At 52.3% G+C, this 22,448-nt stretch overlaps 1 protein-coding gene across 17 annotated transcripts in view; it reads right to left on the reverse strand.

Annotated features, from left to right (window-relative positions):
• USF1 (upstream transcription factor 1) overlaps positions 1-19,052 on the reverse strand; it is a 26,579-nt gene extending 7,527 nt beyond the window's left edge. For 2 of the 17 annotated variants that reach the window (XM_065574720.1, XM_065574716.1), the window contains exons 1-5: positions 18,728-18,884; positions 3,693-3,781; positions 2,995-3,044; positions 2,228-2,306; positions 561-662 (exon numbers count right to left, since the gene is read on the reverse strand). In XM_065574720.1, coding sequence (XP_065430792.1) covers positions 561-659 — 99 coding nt within the window. In that variant the 5' untranslated portion in view covers positions 660-662; positions 2,228-2,306; positions 2,995-3,044; positions 3,693-3,781; positions 18,728-18,884. Of the gene's footprint in view, positions 1-560; positions 663-2,193; positions 2,313-2,994; positions 3,045-3,692; positions 3,782-4,247; positions 4,418-12,016; positions 13,161-15,144; positions 16,021-18,727; positions 18,927-18,972 lie in introns of those variants that run through there. The other 15 variants (XM_065574715.1, XM_005293747.5, XM_065574710.1 and 12 more) reach the window with 14 other exon arrangements.
• Between the last annotated feature and the right edge of the window lie 3,396 nt (positions 19,053-22,448).

The following is a 22,448-nucleotide window of genomic DNA, read 5'->3' on the forward strand; positions in this document are numbered from 1 at the left end:
GAAATTCAGGAACAAACCATTGGGCACCTCTGATGTAGAGTGACCCCTCCCCCAGATCCCGTTTCGCACAGCTCAGTGGAGGGACAGCCCTGAGGACCGCAGTCATCTATGCACTCACAGAACGGCCAGGGCCAGTGTCCGGCCCCCAAGGACTCCTCCTGCCCTGGAGGGATTCCAGCTGGAAGGGAGAGTTTGGCCTGCATGGCCCAACTGGTGCCACAAAGAACTGGGCCGAGAGCCACAAACGGGATTGTGACCACCCCCAGGAGAATGACTTGGGGTAACATGACCTGGGCCAGACTGGAGCTGGGAGCTGAGGGGTGAAAGGCTCCACGTCCCATGCCCTACCCCCAAACCATCCCAGCCCCCAACACTGGTTAGCCATCTACTACCAGGAGCTCTGGCCTGAACGGGGTGTTACCAAGGCCTTGGATAGACGTGACGAGCCCTGAGTGAGCTGCAGTACAGGACTCGGTGCATTGGCACCTCCCCAGCCTGCCAGACACCTGCAACGCCACCTCCTCCTGTTGCCACAGCGGCTCCTTCTCAGCGCCACTCACCTGGGTCATGGACTGTGCTGCAGGATAGCCGCTGATGGCGCCGGTGCCCTCCGTCTGCCCATCCAGCTGCCCCTCCGCCACCTGTATCACCCTATACATCACCTAGGGGAGAAAGCCAAGAGGCTGTTCATGCCCTGGGTCTCATTGTCCAGGATGGAAAAAAGGCAGCCCTAGGACCTCCCCCATCTCCACTCCGCCCTGCAGCGAGACGGACAAGGGAGCAGGGCGAAGGGAAAGCCCTGATTGGCACATGTGCGCGCACACCTGCCCGAACGCGCCCGGGCCCCGGTCACCCTGGCTGATCTCTGCCGTGTGCATGAGGCTTCGCTACGAACACGCGAGCAGCCACCTACTGCGGAACCCGTCCGCTGGCCTCACAAACCCTCCTGCCCCGGGGTCTCGTGTCCCTCCGTAAGGCAATGGGAACGGAGAGCAAGGACGGCAGGCTGGGGCCGAGGGCCAAAGCCCCAGAGCCCTGCAGTGGCATTACAGCACTTAACCAGAATACACCCCCTGCCCATAGGGACGGTCCCTACTCGATCCCACCGCTACCCAGCCCGAGTCCCTGCCAATACACTCCATGCCCAATGCCAATCTGGCCATCAGTCTACCCCGGTGCTCGACCCAGCAACTCCAGTGCCACGTGAGGCTGCTCACGGCCCAACGGTTCTCTGGGCTTTCATCAAAGTAAGTGCCCAGCGTCGCAGGTGTGGGGGAAAAGCCTAGATGCCACTAACCCAGCGTGGGCAGCTGTCCCCAGTCTCAGCTTGGGATGGGGTTTGTTTCTATGCCTGGCCATGAACCAGTTGGTGGTCACCTCGTTTGCACAGATCATTACCCAGGTCGCCCTAGCCCCGTAGTTGGTGCCTGTAGACTGCAGCCAGACTCCCTAGTGACCTCAGGCAGGGCCTCAGACTTCCTTACAGTGCCAACCAGGTCTGGCCAGGGAGACTGTATCACACACACCTGCCCTCCCATTCATGGCCATGCAGAGCTCCTCCCCGCCCCTAACACCCGGGTCAATGCGCGACATGGCAGGGTGTATCATGCTCTTTTATCTGCCTTTCAGGCAGAAGTGGGGAGCGCTCCCAGCTCCAGAGGAACGGCAGAGGCTCAGCACAGAGCACCAGACCATGGACATTTAGCTTTTCTGGAGCCCTGCATTGTAGCCCTCGCTGCTCCTCCTTTTCCCCTGCCCATGCGTCTGTCGCCTGGTCCTCTCTTCCCACCCCCAACTGCACTGGTGGTTACCCAAGCGCCTCGGACATCCCAGAATCAGGAGACCCAATTCCCCCCACTTGGTGCACCGTTCCTCCTAGAGGAGCAGCAATCTGGCCCAGCACAGATGCAAACGAGGGGCCTGGCCTAGCTGGACTGGACACTAGGTTCTTGTGCACTTGGGTTTGCTCACAGAGCTGCAAGCCTTCCGCACTGGCTGGCATATACCAGCATACGGCCAAGGAGTAAACACGCGGATCACAAGGGTTGTGTTTCATTTCTTCATCCTGCACCCCTCCGGCAGGGCGTTGCCAGGTCTAGGAAGAGTCACCCCCACCCAGCCTGAGGGTGTCTCCCCCCAGGAGATAAAGAGACTGCAGACAGCTGCTGCTGCAGGGAGGCCGTGCAGGCGTACCTGAGTCCCGCCATTCTCTGTGCGAAAGACATACTTGATGTTGGGGTCGGAGAAAGTGGCCGCCGACTGGATGCTGGCAATGGCAACGCTGGTGGGATCTTCGCCTGTCGCCACTGCACCTTCAGGAAAGAAAACAGGGGCGCACATGACAGGGAAGAAATCATCAGGCAGAAGCCACGGAAGGTTCCCCAGCCCCCACCCCCAATGCCCTGTCCCAGCCAGCCAGTTCCCAGCTTCTATGACAGGTCCTGAGCTGCTGAGGCCAACAGCTGAGCAAGATACAAGCAGGACCATCCGTTTCTCTGGAGATCAAGAGTGAGCAGCATTCCTGCTAACAATTCTGGAAGGATATTAAACCTCATGCTTCAGGGCTTAAGCCAGTCTCTAACAGAGACCTAATGTGGGGGGCAGATTATCCCACCTCTGCTACAGCCAGGATCTTACATCTGAAGCAGCTGGTACTGGTCTCTGTCACAGACCAAGCTGGCACTCCTAGGGGACTGATGCTATCACAGCTGGAACCCAATTCCACCAGGACCTGCAACCTCCCCTCCCCAGCCATCTGAAATCAATTCACAAAGCCCGCCAGACAGCCGTCAGATGGCAGTGAGATCCTGGCACCTCCAACGCGGGTTGCATTGGAAACGGTGACACAGCACCACCAGTTCCCTGGGAACCCCACCCTGGGCCTCGGCAGTGAGAACAACAGTGCCGAATCGTGGCATTTTCCTAGGCAGAGCTTTGGCTGCAGAATGCCATGGGGAAGGTCTCCCAAGGCTGGGAATGGAGGTCGCCCCTCACCTTCCTGGATCTGCACAGTGCCCTCTTCAGTCTCAGCCGCTTTCTGCTGTCTGCAAAGGGAACAAGCCACCAGTGAGGCCAGAACACAACAAGAAGCACAACAAGGCTCCCGCAGCGGTGGCTGGTGACATGGGGTCAGTATCACAGGTGCTCTGAAAAGTGGAGCCCCAAGTGGAACATGATTAGCCAGAGGGGGAATCGACTTGGGGAAGAAGTCAATGACCATCTTTTCTGTTCCACATCTTGGTTGGCTACAGTGAAAGTTACTTTTTTTTACTGCTTGTGTTTTTACATCAAAAATTCAGGTCTCGTCTACCCAGAAGACTTTCTTGGGTATGTCTACACTGCAATCAGGAGGCGTGACTGCAGCATGTGTAGGCATAACCACGCTAGCTCGCTAAAAATCGCACTGGAGCTGGGCGGCTAGTGGCTACGTTGTTATCTGTAGCCAGTTTGCTCGATTCAAGCTAACTCAGGTATGTCTACACATGCTGTCCGGATTGCAATGCAGACATACCCTCAGAGAGAGCTCATCAAGTGAGTCAACAGAGTGAAAGTTGAGCCACTGAGAGGGGAAGGGATTTGGAGACCACGTGTTCGCAGCTCTGTAGTTGCTAACCTTATTTCATGTCAGTGGCAGAGTAACATTTGGAAAACGACATCTTGGTTAAAGATGCATCTGTCTCTCTGGTACTTACCCCTTCATCTCTTTGCTCTGTTATGCATCAGAAGAGCAGGGCTTGGAGTCTCCCCGTACCTCTCACTTCACAGCCTTGTTTTCCAAACCCTGAGGGAAGGAGGAACACAGATTCTCAAAGGCAGGAGCCACACGCTGAGGACTGACACCCCACACTCCTCCTCCAGTCAAGAGCCTCTAAATGCCTAGCAATCTCTCCTCTTGGGTGCCCCACACAGAACTGATCGCCTTTCCTTCTTAGCCTTCTCGCTGCCTCCTCTGAGTGGAGATATCGAACAATCCTTCCACCTCTCAGCCTCACAAGCTGGCGCCGTTTTAGACTCTTATCTCCTTCTCCTCACCCATCTTGTCCGGCATCCTGTATAACTCCGGCCAGAGAACATCACATGGCACTTCCTGCACCCAGCCCAGCATCTTGGCTTTGCTTAGAAAGACATCCAGTCTTGACTTTGGCCTGGTCTACACTGGGGGGGAGGGGAGGGGAAATCGATCTAAGTTACGTAACTTCAGCTATGTGAATAACATAGCTGAAGTCGACGCACTTAGATCTACTCACCGCGGTGTCTTCACTGCGGTGAGTCGACTGCTGCTGCTCCCCCGTCAACTCCGCCTGCACCTCTCCCTCCGGTACCGGAGTCAACAGGAGAGCGCTCGGCGGTCGATTTATCGCATCTAGACTAGACGCGATAAATCGACCCCCGCTGGATCGATCGCTGCCCATCAATCCTGCGGGTAATGTAGACAAGCGCTTTCAGATGATGGAGAACCCATCACATCCCCGGGACGTTGTTCCAAAGGCTACTTCCCTTCACTGGTGAAAACATGCACCTTATTTCTAGTCTGAATGGGTCTAGCTTCAACTTCCAGCCATTGGCACCTGGTTCTGCCTTTGCCTGCTTGATCCAAGAGCTTTCCACTCTCAGATCTCTTCTCCCTGCGTAGATACATATAGACCAGTGGTTCCCAAACATTTTCATGCCACAGCCCCCTTTGGGACCACCTCTGGCAATGAGATCTCCAGGCTGGGCCCAGGGGTAGACAGTGAGCCCACCAGCCTACCAGGGGTGCCTCCCAGAAGTTTCTCTCATAATACACTGATGGGGGAGACAGGAAGGAGGCTAAGTCCTAACCCCAGGAGGGGGGAGATCCTAAGGGGGGTTGGGTGCTGGAGTGGCTAGCTGGGCTGAAAGAGGCATTAGGGGGGGTTGGGAGAGTAGGGAAAGGGACTTGTTGGGGTCAGGGGGAAAAACTCAGGCCAGGCTCAGGGACAGGCACCGATACCAGGTGCAGGAGGTGCTGAGGTGGGCGGAGGGTGCATACTCGTGCCGCAGACGGCTGCTCAGCCTGCCCCAGTATCAGAGGCGCCTGCCTGGCCCAGACAGTGCCAAGTACCAGTAGCTGCTGGGGGAGAAGGAACAGGGGATCCGTGCATTGTCCCTGTCACATGGTGCTGATTCTCCTGCCCCATGCAGGAACACTGGGATGGGTCCCCCCTGCCAGGGGATCTCACCAACATGACCTCGAGGAGTTACCCGTTGAGCCTCCCCAAGGGTATTGGTGCCTCTCCCCAAGCCCGGCCAATTAAATGGTACCCACCACGAGTGATATGTGTACGGCTGTGGGCACCACACAACACCATGAGGGTCTGGCACACCCACCCCTCCGTAGATTTTCAGTGTCTGACCACCACCCCCTGGTATCCTTTGGGTCACAGCCCACAGTTTGGGATCCCCTGAGAGACTAATCAAGTAGCCACTCAGCCTTCTCTTTGATCATCTGAATAGATGGAGCTGCTTAACTCTCACTCTAAAAGCAGGTTTGCCAGGCCTTGGATCATTCTTGTAACTCATTTCCGACCCCACATCAATTTTCAACCTCCAGGTCTGGTCTCCACACTTTTAAAAGAACCCACTATTCCTGAAATAGTCACACTAATGCCATAGACAAAGTTACCACCACCTGCCCAATCCTTCACAACGTTCCCCTGCTCGTACAACCAAGGAGCACATTAGCTCTCGTTGCCATGCATCATGGTGGAAGCTCATGTTCCTTGGTTTCCACCAGGGTCCTCAGGTCCTTTTCAGTGCCACTGCTTTCCAGAACACAGCCCCCAAATGTAGGTAAGCGTGACCTGCGTTCTTTGTTCCTAGATGTAGGATCTTCCATTTGCACTCAGTTTACCAATCAATCCACATGGTTCTGTGTATGTGACATGTCATCAACTGCCACTCCATCAACGTGTATGCCACCTGCAAACTTTATCAGCAAGGATTTTATATTTCCTTCTAGAGCGTCGACAAAAAGAATAAGCTGGGCTGGGCTAAGACCCAATCCTGCAGGGTGCCACTAGAAACCAGCCTCAGCTGATGATAATTCCCCATTAACAAGTACATGTTGAGATCTATCAGTTACACGCTTTCACCCCCTTTACCATGCGCTACTTTTATCTTGTATGAAGCTCAATACCAAATGATGTATGTTCAGTGCTCCGTGGTAAAACCATCTCCTCCTCCTGCCTCCTCGAATCCCATTTAATGACTTTTAATGTGTCAGCCATCCCCCTTCTCCAGTTGGTGGCCCTGCACCCTCTCACCCTCCATACACCTCCACCCATTTGCTCCTGCTCCTTCTCCTCTTCTTGGTTTTGCACCTTCTGTGCTGCCCCATTGCTTAGGATAGCTTTCCCTCTGCCATGACTCCTTCCTGCTCACACCATCCCAGACCCAAAGTGCTCTTCCTGCCAGAGACAGGACCCTGTTCTGTGCTCTGAGCAGCACCACAGGCAATTAGAGCTATCTAGTAACAAGGTTCCTGTTACACCCGAAGGAGACACCTTTGGGGGCCCAGATCCAGTACCGGGTTTACCATGGCGCCAGTGGTGCCGGGCCCAGAGTCGGAAGGGGCCCCAGCCAGCCCGATCCCCAGGAAAGCTGCCTCTGGCCCCGCCCTGCCTCTTCCCCAAAGCCCCCGCCTCTTCCCACCCCTTCCCCGCCTCTTTCCCACCCCTGCTCCGCCCCTGCCCTGCCCCCACTCCAGCCCTTCTGCTGAGGACTGCAGCAGGGGTCGGGCACCCGGGTGGCGGTAAGTGGAGGAGCAACCTGGCCCCAGCCCCCTCTGCGTTGCCGGCTCCCAGCTGCGCCACCGGTGAGTGCTGGGGGGCGGTTCTCCCCTTCCCCCCAGTCCCAAGGTTGGGAGCCAGGGGAGCAGAGCGGGCTAGGGCCAGGTCACTCCACTTCCCGCCGCCCCATGAGTGCGGGATCGACCTGCCCTGCAATCACTGGGCGGCAGGAAGTGGAGCGACACAGCCCCAGCACGCTCTGCCGGCTCGTGCTGGGGGATGGTTCTCCCCTGCCCCCCAAGCCTGGGGAGGAGATGGAGCGGTGGGGAAGGGGCATGGGATGGGGAAGAGAAGGCGATAGGGGAAGTGGGGGCCTAGCATACAGATCCCCTTGGCAGCAGCTGGGGCTCCCCTGTTAAACAGGCCCATCAAGCCCTCACCCTGACAAGCCCCACCTCCCCTGCATCTGTACCACCCCAATGAGCCCCCCCAGACACCCTCCCCACTGAGCCCCTACCACCTACACCTGGACCCCACCCAAATGAACCCCACCTCCCCTGCACCCAGACTCCCTCCCCCGCCCCCCCGCTGAGCTCCAACCACTTTCACTTGGTCCCCCCTGCAGACTCCCATTGCCCCTGCACCTGGCACCTCCCTGTGCATCCAGATCCCCCACTGAGCTGCCTGCACCCAGACCCGCCCCCCCCCAGAACCCTCTTACCCCCATCTGGATACCCCCACACTAAGTCCCTCTGCACTTGGATCTCGCTGCCAGGCTGAGTCTCCCTGCCCACATGTAGTGAGCCTGGCACAAAAGGGGCAGGGCCCCAGGGTGTTTCTGTGGCAGGCCTGGCCCTTGTGCTGTGTCAGGGTCAGGTTCAGCCTCACTGCCAAGTCCCTGTCCCAGGAGGGTGGGGGAGACTGCAGGGTGTTCTCCCACCTCAGTGGCCTGTGCTCCCCACTGCCATGCTGGAGCTTCCACATTTATTTATTGTAAAAAATAAAATGGCAGAATTTTAAAATATTATGCACAGAATGTGATGGAGAATTCCCTCCGGAATATGGGGCGCTGTACAGCTGCGATGGTGGGACTGTGAAGGGGGTGCTGGACAGTCGGGGATCTGTGGATGCAGAATTCCCTCCGGAATATGGGGCGCTGTACAGCTGTGATGGTGGGACTGTGAAGGGGGTGCTGGACAGTCGGGGATCTGTGGATGCAGAATTCCCTCCGGAATATGGGGCGCTGTACAGCTGTGATGGGGGACTGTGAAGGGGGTGCTGGACAGTAGGGGATCTGTGGGTGGGGGAGCTGGGCAGGGGGTATGGTGTGCAGGATGCTGTGCAGTTGTGGAGGGAGGTTAGCAGGAGGGGTCCCTGGGCAGTGGGTGCTGGACATAGGGATCTGTGGGGGAAGTCTCTGGGTGAGGGGGTCCTGGGCATAAGGGCAGGACACTGGGCAGGGGGACAGCTTGGAAGGGGCACGTTGGCAGCGCAGGGCTGGGCGGACCAATGTGCGTCTAGCAGTTTGGGTTTGTAAATAGTGCCCTTGTGCTGGGCCGAGTGGGGCCACTCCCTCTGTGCCTCATTGCCCCCAACCGGCCCCTCGCTCTGCAGACCACCCTCCATCACAGGCCCTATTTCCCCAATGGGGGCCCACAAATATGTTTGGCATCGGGCCCACAAAAAGCTAATCTGGCCGTGCCCGGATTATTAGCGGTAACTCCATCACCTGCCTTACTTATATCTTCTCCCCATCACTCACTGTTCAACCAAGAATCTTCAAGTGCCTTAGAGACAAAATTTTGTCTCCCTGCACCGCACAAAAGCAGCAGTTCCACTCTCTGCTACAGCTGCCTTCTCTTCTCACACCCGCCACCAACCCCCCAATCGATCCAGGATCCTCCTCCTTGTTTTTAACACCCTCTGTGGACTTGTTCCATCTCACTTCCTGGACCATGTCTCTCCACTGCCACTCCACTGCTGAGCTGACTCGGGCCTCCTCTGCCACCAGGAGCGAGAGTGCCTTCTCCTCTGCAGCATCTGTCTCTCCCCACCTCGCTGACTCCTCAGCTTGTTTCAAATCTCAGCAGAGGCTTCCAAAGCTGCCTCAGGGATTTGGGTGGCCCTTAGTCCCCACTAAAATTAACAGCACAACTTTGTCCCCTTTATGTCCCCCTCTGCTATCTTTTTATGCGACTCTAATTAGACAGAACCTGCTTCCACTGCACTCGGGGTAGAGGCCCTCCAGGGATCAGGCAGCAGAATAAAAGCCCCAGTTTGTTTCAGCACATACTGATTCTGGGATAGCCAAATCTCGCTTGAAGTGAACTGAAGGAACACCATAAGGAGAGCTCACTGCATGTAGCTGCGAGAAAGCCCTTGGAATACAGTTTGGATGAACACACAAATACACCTCGCCTCCCCACAGCCTTCACCTCGACATGCTAACACACACAGAAGCTACAAACTGCCTTGTCTTCACTAGGAAGCTACCACAAGTCAGGAACACATCTTATTTCCAACTGAAGACTTGCCCCAAGTGCCCTGCTCTGAGCACTAGAGAATGCTGCCTCCTTTTACAGTCTGCTCTCAACTCTGCAGGCTCCCTGTCTCCACAGAGAAACTGGAGCAGTAACGCAAGTGTCCCCTCTGCTCCTCATCCACCCAGCCAGCCGTCTCTTTAGAGCTCTGTTTCTCTTCTCCTCCTAGTCAAGTGTTTTAGTTGGCAGCTGCCTGGGCTGCTGTTTATTTTAGGCTTCTTGCTTCCATGTTGCATAACAGGGATCACCCCTGCTCAGTGTACTCTGCACATGAATCATCCATTAACATGCCACTAAGCAGGAAAATGATTGATTTTACCCTCCAGCTGGCGGAGTCCGGAGTCTCACGGTTTGTTGTAAGGGCTGTTGAGTTCCCAGCCTTGGAGAGAGGATTTTAATATGGGGGGCGGGGGAAGCGAGTTTTTGGACAGTGCTGGGGAAGGGAGATGAACTGACTCTCTGGATACCGAACCCCTCTGGTTTAGCTGTAGGAAGGTGACAGCATGGACGGCAGCTGTTTGAGCTTCCTCTCCAAGGCCCTAGCCTAGAAGAACCTACTCTAGTTGATTAAAGAGGGGCCATCTCCATGACCCCATTCTTTGCTCGGCCCTTCAGCTGAGATAGCCAACAGGGGGCCGATAACATCAAATAGGGGGCCACGTCTGCGACGAGGAGATGAGTTCCACTGAAAAACAGGCTGAGACTCGGCATCTCCGTCAGCAGAGGTGCAGGATTGACTGGTGGCTAGAGCACCAGCCTAGGATGTGGAAGAACTGGGTTTAAGTCCCTGCTCTGCCACAGACTTGCTGTGTGACCTTAGGAAAATCCCTTAGCTGATCTTTGCCTCAGTTTCCCATTGGTACAACAGGGATAATAGCCCTGCCCTGCCTCACTGGGGGATTGGGAGGATAAATTGTGAGGTGCCCAGATACTAGAGTAATGGGGGCCAGATATGTCCCTTAGATAAAGGATGTGTCACACAGTCATTAGATGGAAAGGACTTAAGAGGGTAAAGATTGATTTAGCTTAAGTGGGCAAGAGGTCGATGCAAGCTAAAAATCAATCTAATCAAATAAAGAGCGTCCACCCAGAATTCTGTACCAGTTAACTACATCAATTCAAAACCAAGTACCAGGTGAAACCCTGCCACTTCGTGTTTAGTCCCTATTGTTGCGAGGTCAGAGTTTATCCCAACACCCTGAGCCAGCTTAGCGTCTTGAAGACAAGGATCAATTTGGCCCCTTATATTATTGCTGCCCTTACTGCAAGCAGCAAATGCCAGTTCCAGGTTGTAACAAGAACCAGACAAAGAAATGTCCCTAAACATCTCAAATAAGATCACCACAATGGGAATGCTCACCCCAGCATGTAGATCAGGGGTCGGCAACCTTTCAGAAGTGGTGTGCCGAGTCTTCATTTATTCACTCTAATTTAAGGTTTCGCGTGCCAGTCATACATTTTAAGGTTTTTAGAAGGTCTCTTTCTATACGTCTATAATATATAACTAAACTATTGTATGTAAAGTAAATAAGGTTTTTAAAATGTTTAAGAAGCTTCATTTAAAATTAAATTAAAATGCAGAGCCCCCCGGACCGGTGGCCAGGACCCGGGCAGCGTGAGTGCCGCTGAAAATCAGCTCGCGTGCCGTGCATGCCATAGGTTGCCTACCCTATGTAGATGTAGATGCTCACTCTGGGTTTACACTGTTCAACTGTCAGGGGACAGAGACAGGCCATAGTTTTGCCCCAAACTGAGGTACTGTGAAGGATTTGGAGCTGCCCTGTGATAATTGATGAATACTGTATGTTGGCCTGGTTATTGGGGTGTTTGCATGACTTTGGACTGGTCTACATTGGGAATTTACATTGGCATAGCTACGTCTCTCAGGAGTGTGAAAAATCAACAGACCCTGAAAGATGTAGGCCTGGTCTACACTGCCTGGTTAGATCGACATAAGCTGCCTTGCGTCATCCTAGCTATGGAAGTGGCTTCACTTCAATGTGGCTCCTGCTGATGTAAATGCCTCTCTATGCCAATTTAGTAACACCACGTCCCCAGGCAGCGTAGAGTCACGGTCGATGTGCCAACACAGTGTCAGTGTAGACATTGGATTGCTTACATCAACTGGTACTAGCTTTCAGGAGCCATTTCACAATGACCTACACTGACAGTCCAATCAATACAAGCGCTCCTGGTTAGGACACACACTGCTGACACAAGAAGCGAAGTGTGCACACACACAAGTGATCTAAAAACAGTGGTGGCTCAATGCTGATGTAAATTAGGTTGACATAACTTTGTAGTGTAGTCATATCTGTACTATGATGATCTAACCACTGGTGTATGGTGCACTAGGTCGATGGAAGAATTCTTCTGTTTACCTAGCTACCGCCTCTTGGAGAGGTGGGTTAACTAGGCCTGGTCCACACTAACCCCCCACTTCGAACTAAGGTACTTCGAATTCAGCTACGTTAATAACTACGTAGCTGACACGGCAGGCAGGCTCCCCCATCAATGCCGCGTACTCCTCTCGCCAAGCTGGAGTACCGGCGTTGACGGCGAGCACTTCCGGGATCGATCCCAGAAGATCGATTGCTTACCGCCGGACCCGGAGGTAAGTGTAGACCTACCCCTAGAGAGATGGGAGAATGCCTCTTGTCATTGTAGAGGGCACTGAAGTGCTGCAGTTGTGCTACCTTAGCATTTTAAATGTTGAGATACCCTTACCTTGCTGGCCTTAAAGATAAAACACCAAATATCATGAGACGCGATCAAGAGTTGGCAACACTGCTAGGAGGTCAGAGTAGATGACCTAGTGGTTCCTTATGACCTTAAATGACATGAAATGTTTCCATGAAACATTTATAATAATCCCCTGAAAACATTTCACCCCACTATATCAATATGCCCCTGGGATGCTGGCAAGCCAAACCTTGAAAATGCAGTTAACTAGAATTAGAAATTAAACTGACTAGTTCAAATGCATTGTCCAAGCTGGGTGGGTAAGTTAACTACAAGCAAAAGGGAATGGAAAGGTAATACTGCATTTTAAAAATTCCACTTTAATAATCTAAGGTGTTATCAGTGAGAAGTTTGCAGATAGAGGCAAAAGGCAGCATCCCTTTAAGGAAAGGTTCTAACAAAACCACTGGCTTGTCCTATTTTTATGGTCACTCTCTCTGGTGATATTTTGGAATGATCTTTCACAGCTGGAAGAAGGAAGTATGAGCAAGCTAACGATAGCAACTGACAACAAGCTTTTTTCTTTAGCCAACTCACTGAACAGGAAATAAATGACCATTAAAGTGAAAAGCTGGAGCATATTTTGTAAATAGACATTTTACTGAAGAAGAGGACGCTCCTGCAGTGTTAACCCCTATTTCTCTAATGCTATTGCGACAATTTAAGGGATAGACCCAGAAAAGAGACTGTTGGCAGCATGCGGAACTTTGTTTGAACTCTCAGGGTACGTCTACACTACCCGCCGGATCGGCGCGTAGCGATCGATCTATCGGGATCGATTTTATCACGTCTACACTACACGCGATAAAATCGATCCCCGATCGCTTTCCCGTTAACTGCTGAACTCCAGCTCGGCGAGAGGCGGAAGCAAAGTTGATGGAGGAGTGGCGGCCGTTGATCCCGCGCCGCGAGGACACTGTAAGTGATTCTAAGTCGATCTAAGATACGCAACTTCAGCTATGAGAATAACCTAACTGAAGTCGATGCATCTTAGATCGATCCCCCCTCCTCCCCCCGTGTAGACCAGGCCTCAGAGATCCCTGATGAAAGGAGCCTCCCAGATCTCTAGCTGCAAGACATCCTTGCTGTATATGGATTCCTGCTGAACATGGATTCCTTCCAGCTTTTACACCCATAATAAAGACAAGGCTTGAAAAAAAGGTACCAGTCATCTACTAGCCCGAGAAAACCTACTAGGCCAGAGTCCAACATAAGAGAGGGGGTGGCAGTGGCAAGATCCATGGGAGATACCTGTGGAGGGGGTCCGACACTTCTACCTACCAGACAATAGATAGGCCTGGGAGCGGGGCTGAACTCCGTGCTAGGTATTATAGGCCCAGCTTTCGTTCAGAGAATGTTCCTAGCTCTCACAGACACAGGAGAAGATTGAAAACCTGACCAAAGCGTGAGTGGTGCCTGCCAGAGTCCGCAGACACCCTGGAATAAGAGCCAAGAGGGGTGAACTGCCCCATTCATCTTAATGGCAAAACCTGTTGACGTCAAAGAGAAAGGCAGAGCCCCATGTGAAGTGTACTTGGGTCCCAGACTGGGCAGCAGACAAAGTCAGGACTCCAGCGTTCAAGTGCCAGCTCTGCTATTCATTGGCTGTGAGACCTTGGGCCAATTATTACATAAGAACGGTCAGACTGGGTCAGACCAAAGGTCCACCTAGCCCAGTATCCTGTCTTCCAACAGTGGCCAATGCCAAGTGCCCCAGAGGGAATGAACAGAGCAGGTAATCACCAAGTGATCCATCCCCTGTCGCCCATTCCCAGCTTCTGGCAAACAGAGGCTAGGGACACCATCCCTGCCCATCCTGGACCTATCCTCCATGAACTTATCTAGTTCTTTTTTTAACCCTGTTATAGTCTTGGCCTTCACAATATCCTCTGGCCTCAGTTTTCCTATCTGTAAAACGGGGATGATTGCACTCACAGCTGTAAAGCCCCTGGGGATTTATGAATGAAAAGCTCGGTATAAATGAAACACTAAGTGTGCTACCAGCTTTCATGCTAGCTCCAGCTAGGACCAGAGTGTGTGATCTATTTGCAGTCTAGCTTTCCAGAGGAAACAGAAGGAAGGTGCTCTCTTCGCCCCTCCTCCTGCCCCCAAGATCCATGACTATGTGGGGTAGCAGCAGCAGGAGGAGAAGGTAGCTCTAGCCCTACCTGCAAGAGGATGGCGGTCTCTGCTACAGTACCCCTACCCAGCATCTCTTCTGAGTCCCCCTTTCCTGTGCGCCTGCTTTAGTGCTACTTCCAGGCATAACTTTTCCAAGCGGCAGATGTGACAACTCTTGTCTGCGGCTACCACGGGGCTCTGCCCAGCTGCATGAAGAGTGACCAGTCTCATTCATTTTGCTCCAATCCTGCTTGGGCAAGCTACAAGCTGCAACAAGGACAATCTGCAAACTCAGGCCAACGCAAGTGCTGAGGGTCCCATTTGAATGGTTTCCTCTGCAGCCAGGACCAAAATCATTCAAAAAATTAAACATAACAAAATCATGAGCTATAGAATTCTACAGAGGTTGATGCCTTAGCCTCTCTCACCACCCTGCTCTCCAGGGAAAGCTGCCAACTCACCACCAGCAAGCAGACTTTGCCAAGCCCTAGATACAGATTTAAAAATACCCACTGTATCATTATTATTTATTGTTTGTAGCACCACATTTTAATAAGCTGAGGCGTTATGAGTAGGAAGTTTACAGTTAGAGGTTAATAAATGGTTTGGTAACTAGACAGTATCATTTAAGGAAGAGACCAATCTATCAAACAATTGATTAACCCCTCGAATAAAGACTCCGCAATCATCTGCAGAAGATCCAACTCTCACAGCCGTATTCGCTCTGCAGAGTAACAGGAGTGAAAACTCAATGGGTGTGATCTTTTTTAGATTCATTTTTCCATCTTCCCTTTCTCCCCTTCTTCCCCGAAAAAAACCCCAACACTTTAAAAATAATCTTTACCTCCCAAGGGTATTTTGTTATTTACATTTTTTAAACAAAGTTGAAGTTACAGAATCAACTTCAAGGATCACATAGAAACAGGAGTTTATCACCAAAATCACTTCAGACGTGGAAAAAAAATCTTAAACTCAAACTTCTGACCCCTCACCTTCTGTTTCCTTCAATCATCTCTCCCCACTTGGACACTGGATGCCAGTTTCACTTTCGCATTCTTGATAGTGCAAGGCTTGGGTTTCAAACAGGGCAGGGGAACGTCTATTTACCTTTGAACAACTGTTTGCACTAGACCTTTTTTCAAAACACTTGAAGCATTTCTATTGGGCACAGGCTTGTTTGAGGTTTGTTTTTTTTTAAGTTATGGGCCAAGTTTAACATAGCAGCTGATTTTATTTCAAGAGCAACAACTTAAATGTATGCAGAAGCTAATCTTACCACAATATCTATGTGCTAACAGCAGAAAGTTCCTCGGCAGAGGTCTGTGAATGCTCTTGCTAAATAAAAACAGCACAGCCAGTGGGGCACTCACTTTTGTGCACCTTGCACAAACACACAAGACTGATTTATTTTTAATGTATCAACAAGAAGCGCATGATTAGGCCCTGATACTGCAAGGAGGCCCCTTACATCCAGGAGAAGCCGCAATGCCCACTGTAAGAGTCCACCCACACAGGGCAGATTGCAGGATCAGGGCCTTAGATATTTGGAAGACTTTCCACTGGTGCTAGTACAAGAATATTTTAATGAGCATCTTGTTGATTCGGGGAAAGTCCATAGAGAGATTTGTTTGTAAAGCTCTCAAGTTTAGGAGTGTGCCTAGAACGGTTAAGCATTACACACCTCTCCAGTCTAGAGCTACTGCTAAAATCATCACCAGCAATCTGCTGCTGTCAACACCTACCCCTACTTCACTGGATTCTCTCACCTGAGTCAAGTTCCACATCCTCACATTTAACACTTAACAGGAGCCTGACACTGGCTATATCTCTGCTCTTCCTCTGCCTCTGCATTTTCTCTCACCTGCTCCCTTTGTCACCTTGGAGACAGACCTGTCCTCGCTTACAGACAACCCCCCAACCTAAAGCAAATACTCACCAGCAACCACACATCACTGAACAAAACCACTGACCCAGGAACCTATCCTTGTAACAAAGCCCGATGCCAACTCTGTCCACATATCTATTCAAGTGACATCATCATAGGACCTAATCACATCAGCCATACCACCAGGGGCTCGTTCACCTGCACATCTACCAATGTGATATATGCCATCATGTGCCAGCAATGCCCCTCTGCCATGTACATTGGCCAAACCGGACAGTCTCTCTGCAAAAGAATTAATGGACACAAATCTGACATCAGGAATCATAATACTCAAAAACCAGTGGGAGAACACTTTAACCTGTCTGGCCATTCAATGTCAGACCTGCAGGTGGCTATCTTACAACAGAAAAACTTCAAAAACAGACTCCAAGGAAAGACTGCTGAGCTGGACTTGATATGCAAACTAGATACAATCAATTCAGGATTGAATAAGGACTGGGAATGGCTGAGCCATTACAAACATTGAATCTATCTCCCCTTGTAAGTATTCTCATACTTCTTATCAAACTGTCTGTACTGGGCTAGCTTGATTATCACTTCAAAAGTTTTTCTCTCTTACTTAATTGGCCTCTCAGAGTTGGTAAGACAACTCCCACCTGTTCATGCTCTCTGTATGTGTGTATATATATCTCCTCAATATATGTTTCACTCTATATGCATCCGAAGAAGTGGGCTGTAGCCCACGAAAGCTTATGCTCTAATAAATTTGTTAGTCTCTAAGGTGCCACAAGTACTCCTGTTCTTTTTTTGGCTTCACATAGTTTCCATACCACTCCCTGTGCTCAGACCAGTCATATATGCAAAGCACCTCACCTCTCCACCTTCAAACCCAATTCCTGTGCAAAGCCTTCCAAGTGCTGGTATCTTCACCACAATATCACTGCACAAAATGGCCTGAAACTGTCAACCCTGTGCATCGTATTTGCCTGGTCTACTAACAAAATTGCACTAAAGGTTTTTTTTAAAAAAAACTGATTTAGTTAAACTGGAGCAAAACTCTGCATAGACATTTTAAATTTGATTTAAACCTGGTTTATGTTGTTTAGCTTGTGTCAGTAAGTTTACATGCACAAGCTACACAGATATATTGGTTTAAAATTGGTTATAAGCATTAAATGAGGGATTTACATCAGTTTAGCTTTACTCAAACTTCATTTAAAAATGATTTAACTAGTGCAACTTCTGCAAAAGATTATAAGGCCTTGTTTACACACGGAACCCACATCAGTTTAGAGGCCAATTTCAGTTAAACCAGTGCAAATCCTTTTGTGGACACTTCTATCACTTTAAAACTGGCTGCATGGTTTAGCTCGCACCTGGCTGTTTCCTGAGGGAAGCTAAACCAATATAAGCCAGGTTTAAATTACTTTAAGAGCATCTATACAGGGTTTTGCATCAAATTAAAAATCACACCTTTAGTTAAACCAGTGTTACTTTGTGTTTAGACCAGCTGTAAGCGCTTTGTCTGTTTTGTGTTTGCAGCAATCTAAACATTAGAACAGAAAAGTAAACTGTATGTGAGGCCCACATAAAAGGGAACAATAAATCAAGCACAATCATAACAGATCGTCCCTGTGCAAACCTGGATGTCATGGCTGCAAGACAGCGCAAGCAGCACCCTGTGTATTCTCTGCACGCACACGCACCATCTCACCACAAAGACTTAGCACAGAAACGCAAACAGTTCTATTCCCCCAGCAGGGGTGGTGGTGCGATATGAGATGATAACAAAAGCCTTTATTTTTGTGCGGGGAGGAAACAGGCGGCTAAGCAGCTCCTGATAAGATGTGGCTGATGAATGACTGATGATTACAGAGAAAGGAGGGTTCAGGTTCATCAGGTTAGTGTAAACAGGGGGACTCAGAGGAGGGGATGGACCAATCACACCTGGCAGGGGAGGAGAGAAGAGGTTTGCTGTCTGACATGCACCAGACAGATTCCCCAATAAAATCTTCCCTCCAACACATGTAGAAACCCAGCCAAGGGACAGAGACCAGGGGGGATGAGGCCAAGCCAGTAACAATAAGGCAGTGAGCTATGTCGATTGCTGGCGATGATACACTGGTTTTACTAGTACGGCCCCTGCTTCTCGCATTCAGCTGTTTGCTTCTAGTCTATCCAGGGTCTTACACCCTGTTTATTACCGCAGCATCTGTTGTTGCGATGCCCAGAGCTCTTCAGAGCAGGGAGTGGGCTTGCAGAGCGCCCGGCAGTGAGGGGGCAGGGGACCACCCCAATAATCCAGAAGAGAACTAAGGGGGCCCCCACGGCCTCTCACAAAAGGGGGCAGTCAGGGGGGCTACAGCACACTTGGGGCAAAGGGGGCAACATGCCCCAGCCAGGTGACAGGTGGCTGCAGGAGGAACGAGGGGCTGCACCCCCCAGCCCCGAGGAGTCCCCAGCTCACCACAGTCCCAGGTGCAGCCAGCACCGCCCCGAGACCCTGGGATGGGAGGGAGCAAAGCCAAGCCAGCCCCTCCCCCAACCTAAGTCCACCCCCGGCCCGGCCTGTACCCCCACCCTAGGGCCACCCCCAGTCTGGGCACCTCCCAGCCGCCCCCCCCCCCGCCGGGCACAGGGGCCGAACTGCGTCAGCAACATTTAGCGCCTCCCCCCCGCGGCCCCATTACCTGTTTTTTCCTTTTATCCCTCTTGCTCTCTCACCCCCTTTTCTCTCCATGGAGATTTGCACATGCGCACTCGCCCAACGCCCCCTCCCCCCGCACCGCCGCTGCTGCCGCCATTACCGTGCAGGGCGGAAACAGGGCGGTAACCCGGCCCCGCCCCTCCCTGAGCCACCACTCGCCGCCATCTTAGTAAGGGGCGCTCTGCGCAGCTCGTTTTCCCTCCCCGCCGCCATCTTAGTGCCGGGCACCTTGCGTCAGGGCTCCCGAGCGGGCGCCATCTTAGTACGTGGCGTTGTGTTCCGTTGTTTCCGGCGGGCGCCATCTTAGTTCGGTGCGCTCGCCATACCAACTTCCGGCGGGGCTCTCTTAATACCCCCCCCAACTTCCGGTGGCGGGGAATGCCTTGGGCCAAGCGGCGTCTAGCAGGCGCCATTTTGGTTGAGGGCAGAAGACAGTTCCGGCCATATTTGCTAGGGGCAAAGGGCATTCCTGCCCCCAGGCTGCCCCTTGGGAGTGGGGTTAGTTTACTGCCCTCATAGATAGGTGGGGCCTTGGGGGTGTTGCCCCATGCCCTTTTTACTCCCTTCTTATAGAGTTGGGAGGGTTTAACCCCCCATATTAGGGTTTTACTCCTCTTTAGATTTGGGGGTTTAACCCTTCACCCCTCTATTAAGGTTCCCCTCACCTGATATTGGGTTTTACCCCCTAGGGGTTTTTTTAACCCTCCTCCCCCATTTTACGTGGCTTCTCCATTACTGGCGATTTGCAACCACGGCAGCCCGTTCTGTGCTCCTCCACAAATGCCTTTGGGAGGGAACCCTGCGGGGTACCACAAATGCACCCTCGTGTCCTTCTGCCATCAGCTTTCCCTTCCAGTGCCCGTAGGCACACAGCAGGTGTCGCTCCCCCAGCCTCTTATTAGAGTTGCCAGGCGCCCGGTTTCTGACCAAAACGCCCAGTCGAAAAGGGACCCTGGCAGCTCCGGTCAGCACTGCTGAATGGGCAAGTCTGGCCAGTGGTGCAGCAGGGTTAAGGCAGGCTCCCTGCCTGTCGTGGCTCCCGGAAGTAGCAGCTCTGACTCCTAGGCGTAGGGGAAGACAGGGGCTTCTGCGCGCTGCCCCCACCCCAAGTGCCAGCTCCGCAGCTTCCATTGGCCGGGAACCACAGCCAATGGGAGCTGTGCTTTAACCCCCTGACCCAGCGCTGATCACCCTCCCACTTTCCAAACACCTCAGCCCCAGCCTGGAGCCCCCTCCTGCAACCCAAATCCCTCATCCCCAGCCTCACTCCAGAGCACACACCCCCAGCCAGAGCCCTCGCCCCCCCACACACCCCCACCCCACCCCCTTGCCCTAGTCCTGATCCCCCTCCTGCCCTCCGAACCCCTCAGTCCTAGCCCTGAGCATCCTCCTGCACCCCAAACCCCTCATTCCTAGCGCCTCCCAGAGCCCGCACCCCAGCCGGAGCCCCCCTGTGCCTTAACCCCCTGACCCAGCACTGATCTCCCTCCCACTCTCCAAATGCCTCAGCCCCAGCCACACCCCAGAGCCTGCACCCCCAGTCGGAGCCCTCACACACCCCAACCGCCTGCCCCAGCCTGGAGCCCCCTACCACATTCCACACCCCTCAGCCCCAGCCTGGAGCCCCCTCCTGCACCCCAAATCCCTCATCTCCAGCCATACCCCAGAGCCTATACCCCCAGCCGGAGCCCTCACCCCCCCACCCCAACCTCCTGCCCCAGCCCGGAACCTCCTCCTGCACCCTAAACCCCTCCTTTCTGGCCCCACCCCAGAGCCCACACAACCAGCCCAAAGCCTGTACCCCCTTCCACACCCCAACCCCCTGCCTCAACCCGGAGCTCCCTCCCATACCCTTGGCTCCACTTCCCAGCCCAGAGCCTGTAAAGTGTTGTTAGGTTTTTTTTATATATATATCCTCTACTAAAAGGATTTGCTTACTTCCCCTTTATATAGGCAGTTGCCTAGTGGCTAGAGCACTGGACTGGGACTCAGGAGACCTGGGTTCAATTTCTGCCTCTGATCTGCTGGGTGACCATGCCTCCCTGTGTCTCAGTTTTCCCATCTGTAAAATGGGGATAATGTTACTGACCTTGGCATAGGGGCTGGCTCCTGAGCGGGTGAGGCACCCAGCTTATCTGTGACAAACTCCACTAAGGGGAATGAGCCAACCAGATCTACCTGTGGTGAGTTAATAGCCTCACTAGCTGGGCAGGCAGTTAATTAGATAAGAAGCTGTTGGGCTTATGAGGACTCGAGGAGGAATTTAGCCCTAGAGCAGAGAAAGGTCCAGAGGACAGAGACTATTCAGGGGAGCTGGTTCGGAAGTGACTATCAGTGGTGTCTCACCTCGCTGGAGAAGCTCAAGTTCAAGGCAGGGAATCCAGCCTGAGAGTGCTTTGGGGCTAGAGGGGTGAAACATAAGACTGATTGTCCCAGGGTGGGGATCCGGTGGAGCAGCTGCATGAAGCTTTCAGTTATGCCTTTGTGTTGTGCTTTTTCATTAAATGAGAGAGTCCCTCTGAAGAGGACACTCCTTAATAGTGGAAACCCTGCTTGGACTTGTTTATGCCCCAGGTGAAGGGAAATTGAGGCAGGAGCTCACCTGTAGCACCGTGCCTGACCACAGGGGACGTGCTGGGGGACCACCCCCACCGCCCTGGGACAATCAGTCTTATGTTTCACCCCTCTAGCCCCATAATAGACCTCATTTGGTTTGGGCCTCAGACCAAAAAATAAATCAAAACAAAACCGAAAAACTGCTTGGCTTGAACCAAAACTGAATATTTTTATTTTTTCTCACCAAAGCAAAACAAATCGTTGGTTTGTTTGGTTCGACCTGAAATAATTGTCGTCGGTATTTGGTGTTTCAGGTCATTTCAGGTTGTTTTCACCCCTTTTGTTGTTTTTGTTTTAGGAAATAAATCAGCTAAATGAAACCCTGCCTCGAAACAAACAGTTGAACTGGTGCCTTTCCATATGAACGGTTTCCACTTGTTTGATTTTTGTTTTCCTTTTGTCAAACCGCTTTGCCCTGAATTCATTCATAGGTTTGGGGCCCTGAAAAAATGCATTTTTCAGCAAATTTACTATCTCCCCCCCCCCCCCCCCCACACACACACCACCTCCCCCCCCCCCAATATTCATCCTGCTCTAATAAGGACCCCCTCCTAAAATCCAGACCCAAGTACCGAGGTAGGGTCTGATTCTCATTTATACTAATGCCCTTTAACTCCACTGTGGCAGGGCCTTAAAGCGGGTGTATGTTACACTGCAGCAGGGGTAGACAATGCTGCTCGTTGGTGGCTCCGTTCCTGTTTCTGGGCTGAATGCTCTTCACCTCATGGGAGGTTCTGCAGGGGTGCATTTTGTCTCCCCTCCTGTTCGGTAGGAATGTGGGGCCGTGGGGAGGGCTAGGAAGGAGGCATGGGCTGCAGTGCTTTCGGGATGCTCAGTATCTGATCCAGCCAGGGCTATTAGCGGTCTAGCCCAGGGTCTCAGGGAGATGAGAGCGAGCTGGCTGAAGCTCAATCTGGATCAGACTGAGGTGATGCAGGTAGGACAGGGAAAGCAACTAGATGGGAAGGCGAGGCTAGTATCTCCCACAGCAAGGCTAGTATCTCCCGCTCTGACTGGGGGCATGAGCCCACCACCCGGGACCTGGGGTTCGCAATCTGGGGGTCGTAGTGGATCTCCAGCCGCAGCGG

The sequence above is a fragment of the Chrysemys picta genome, chromosome 20 (genome assembly GCF_011386835.1).
Source record: "Chrysemys picta bellii isolate R12L10 chromosome 20, ASM1138683v2, whole genome shotgun sequence".
NCBI classification, from domain to species: Eukaryota; Metazoa; Chordata; order Testudines; family Emydidae; genus Chrysemys; species Chrysemys picta.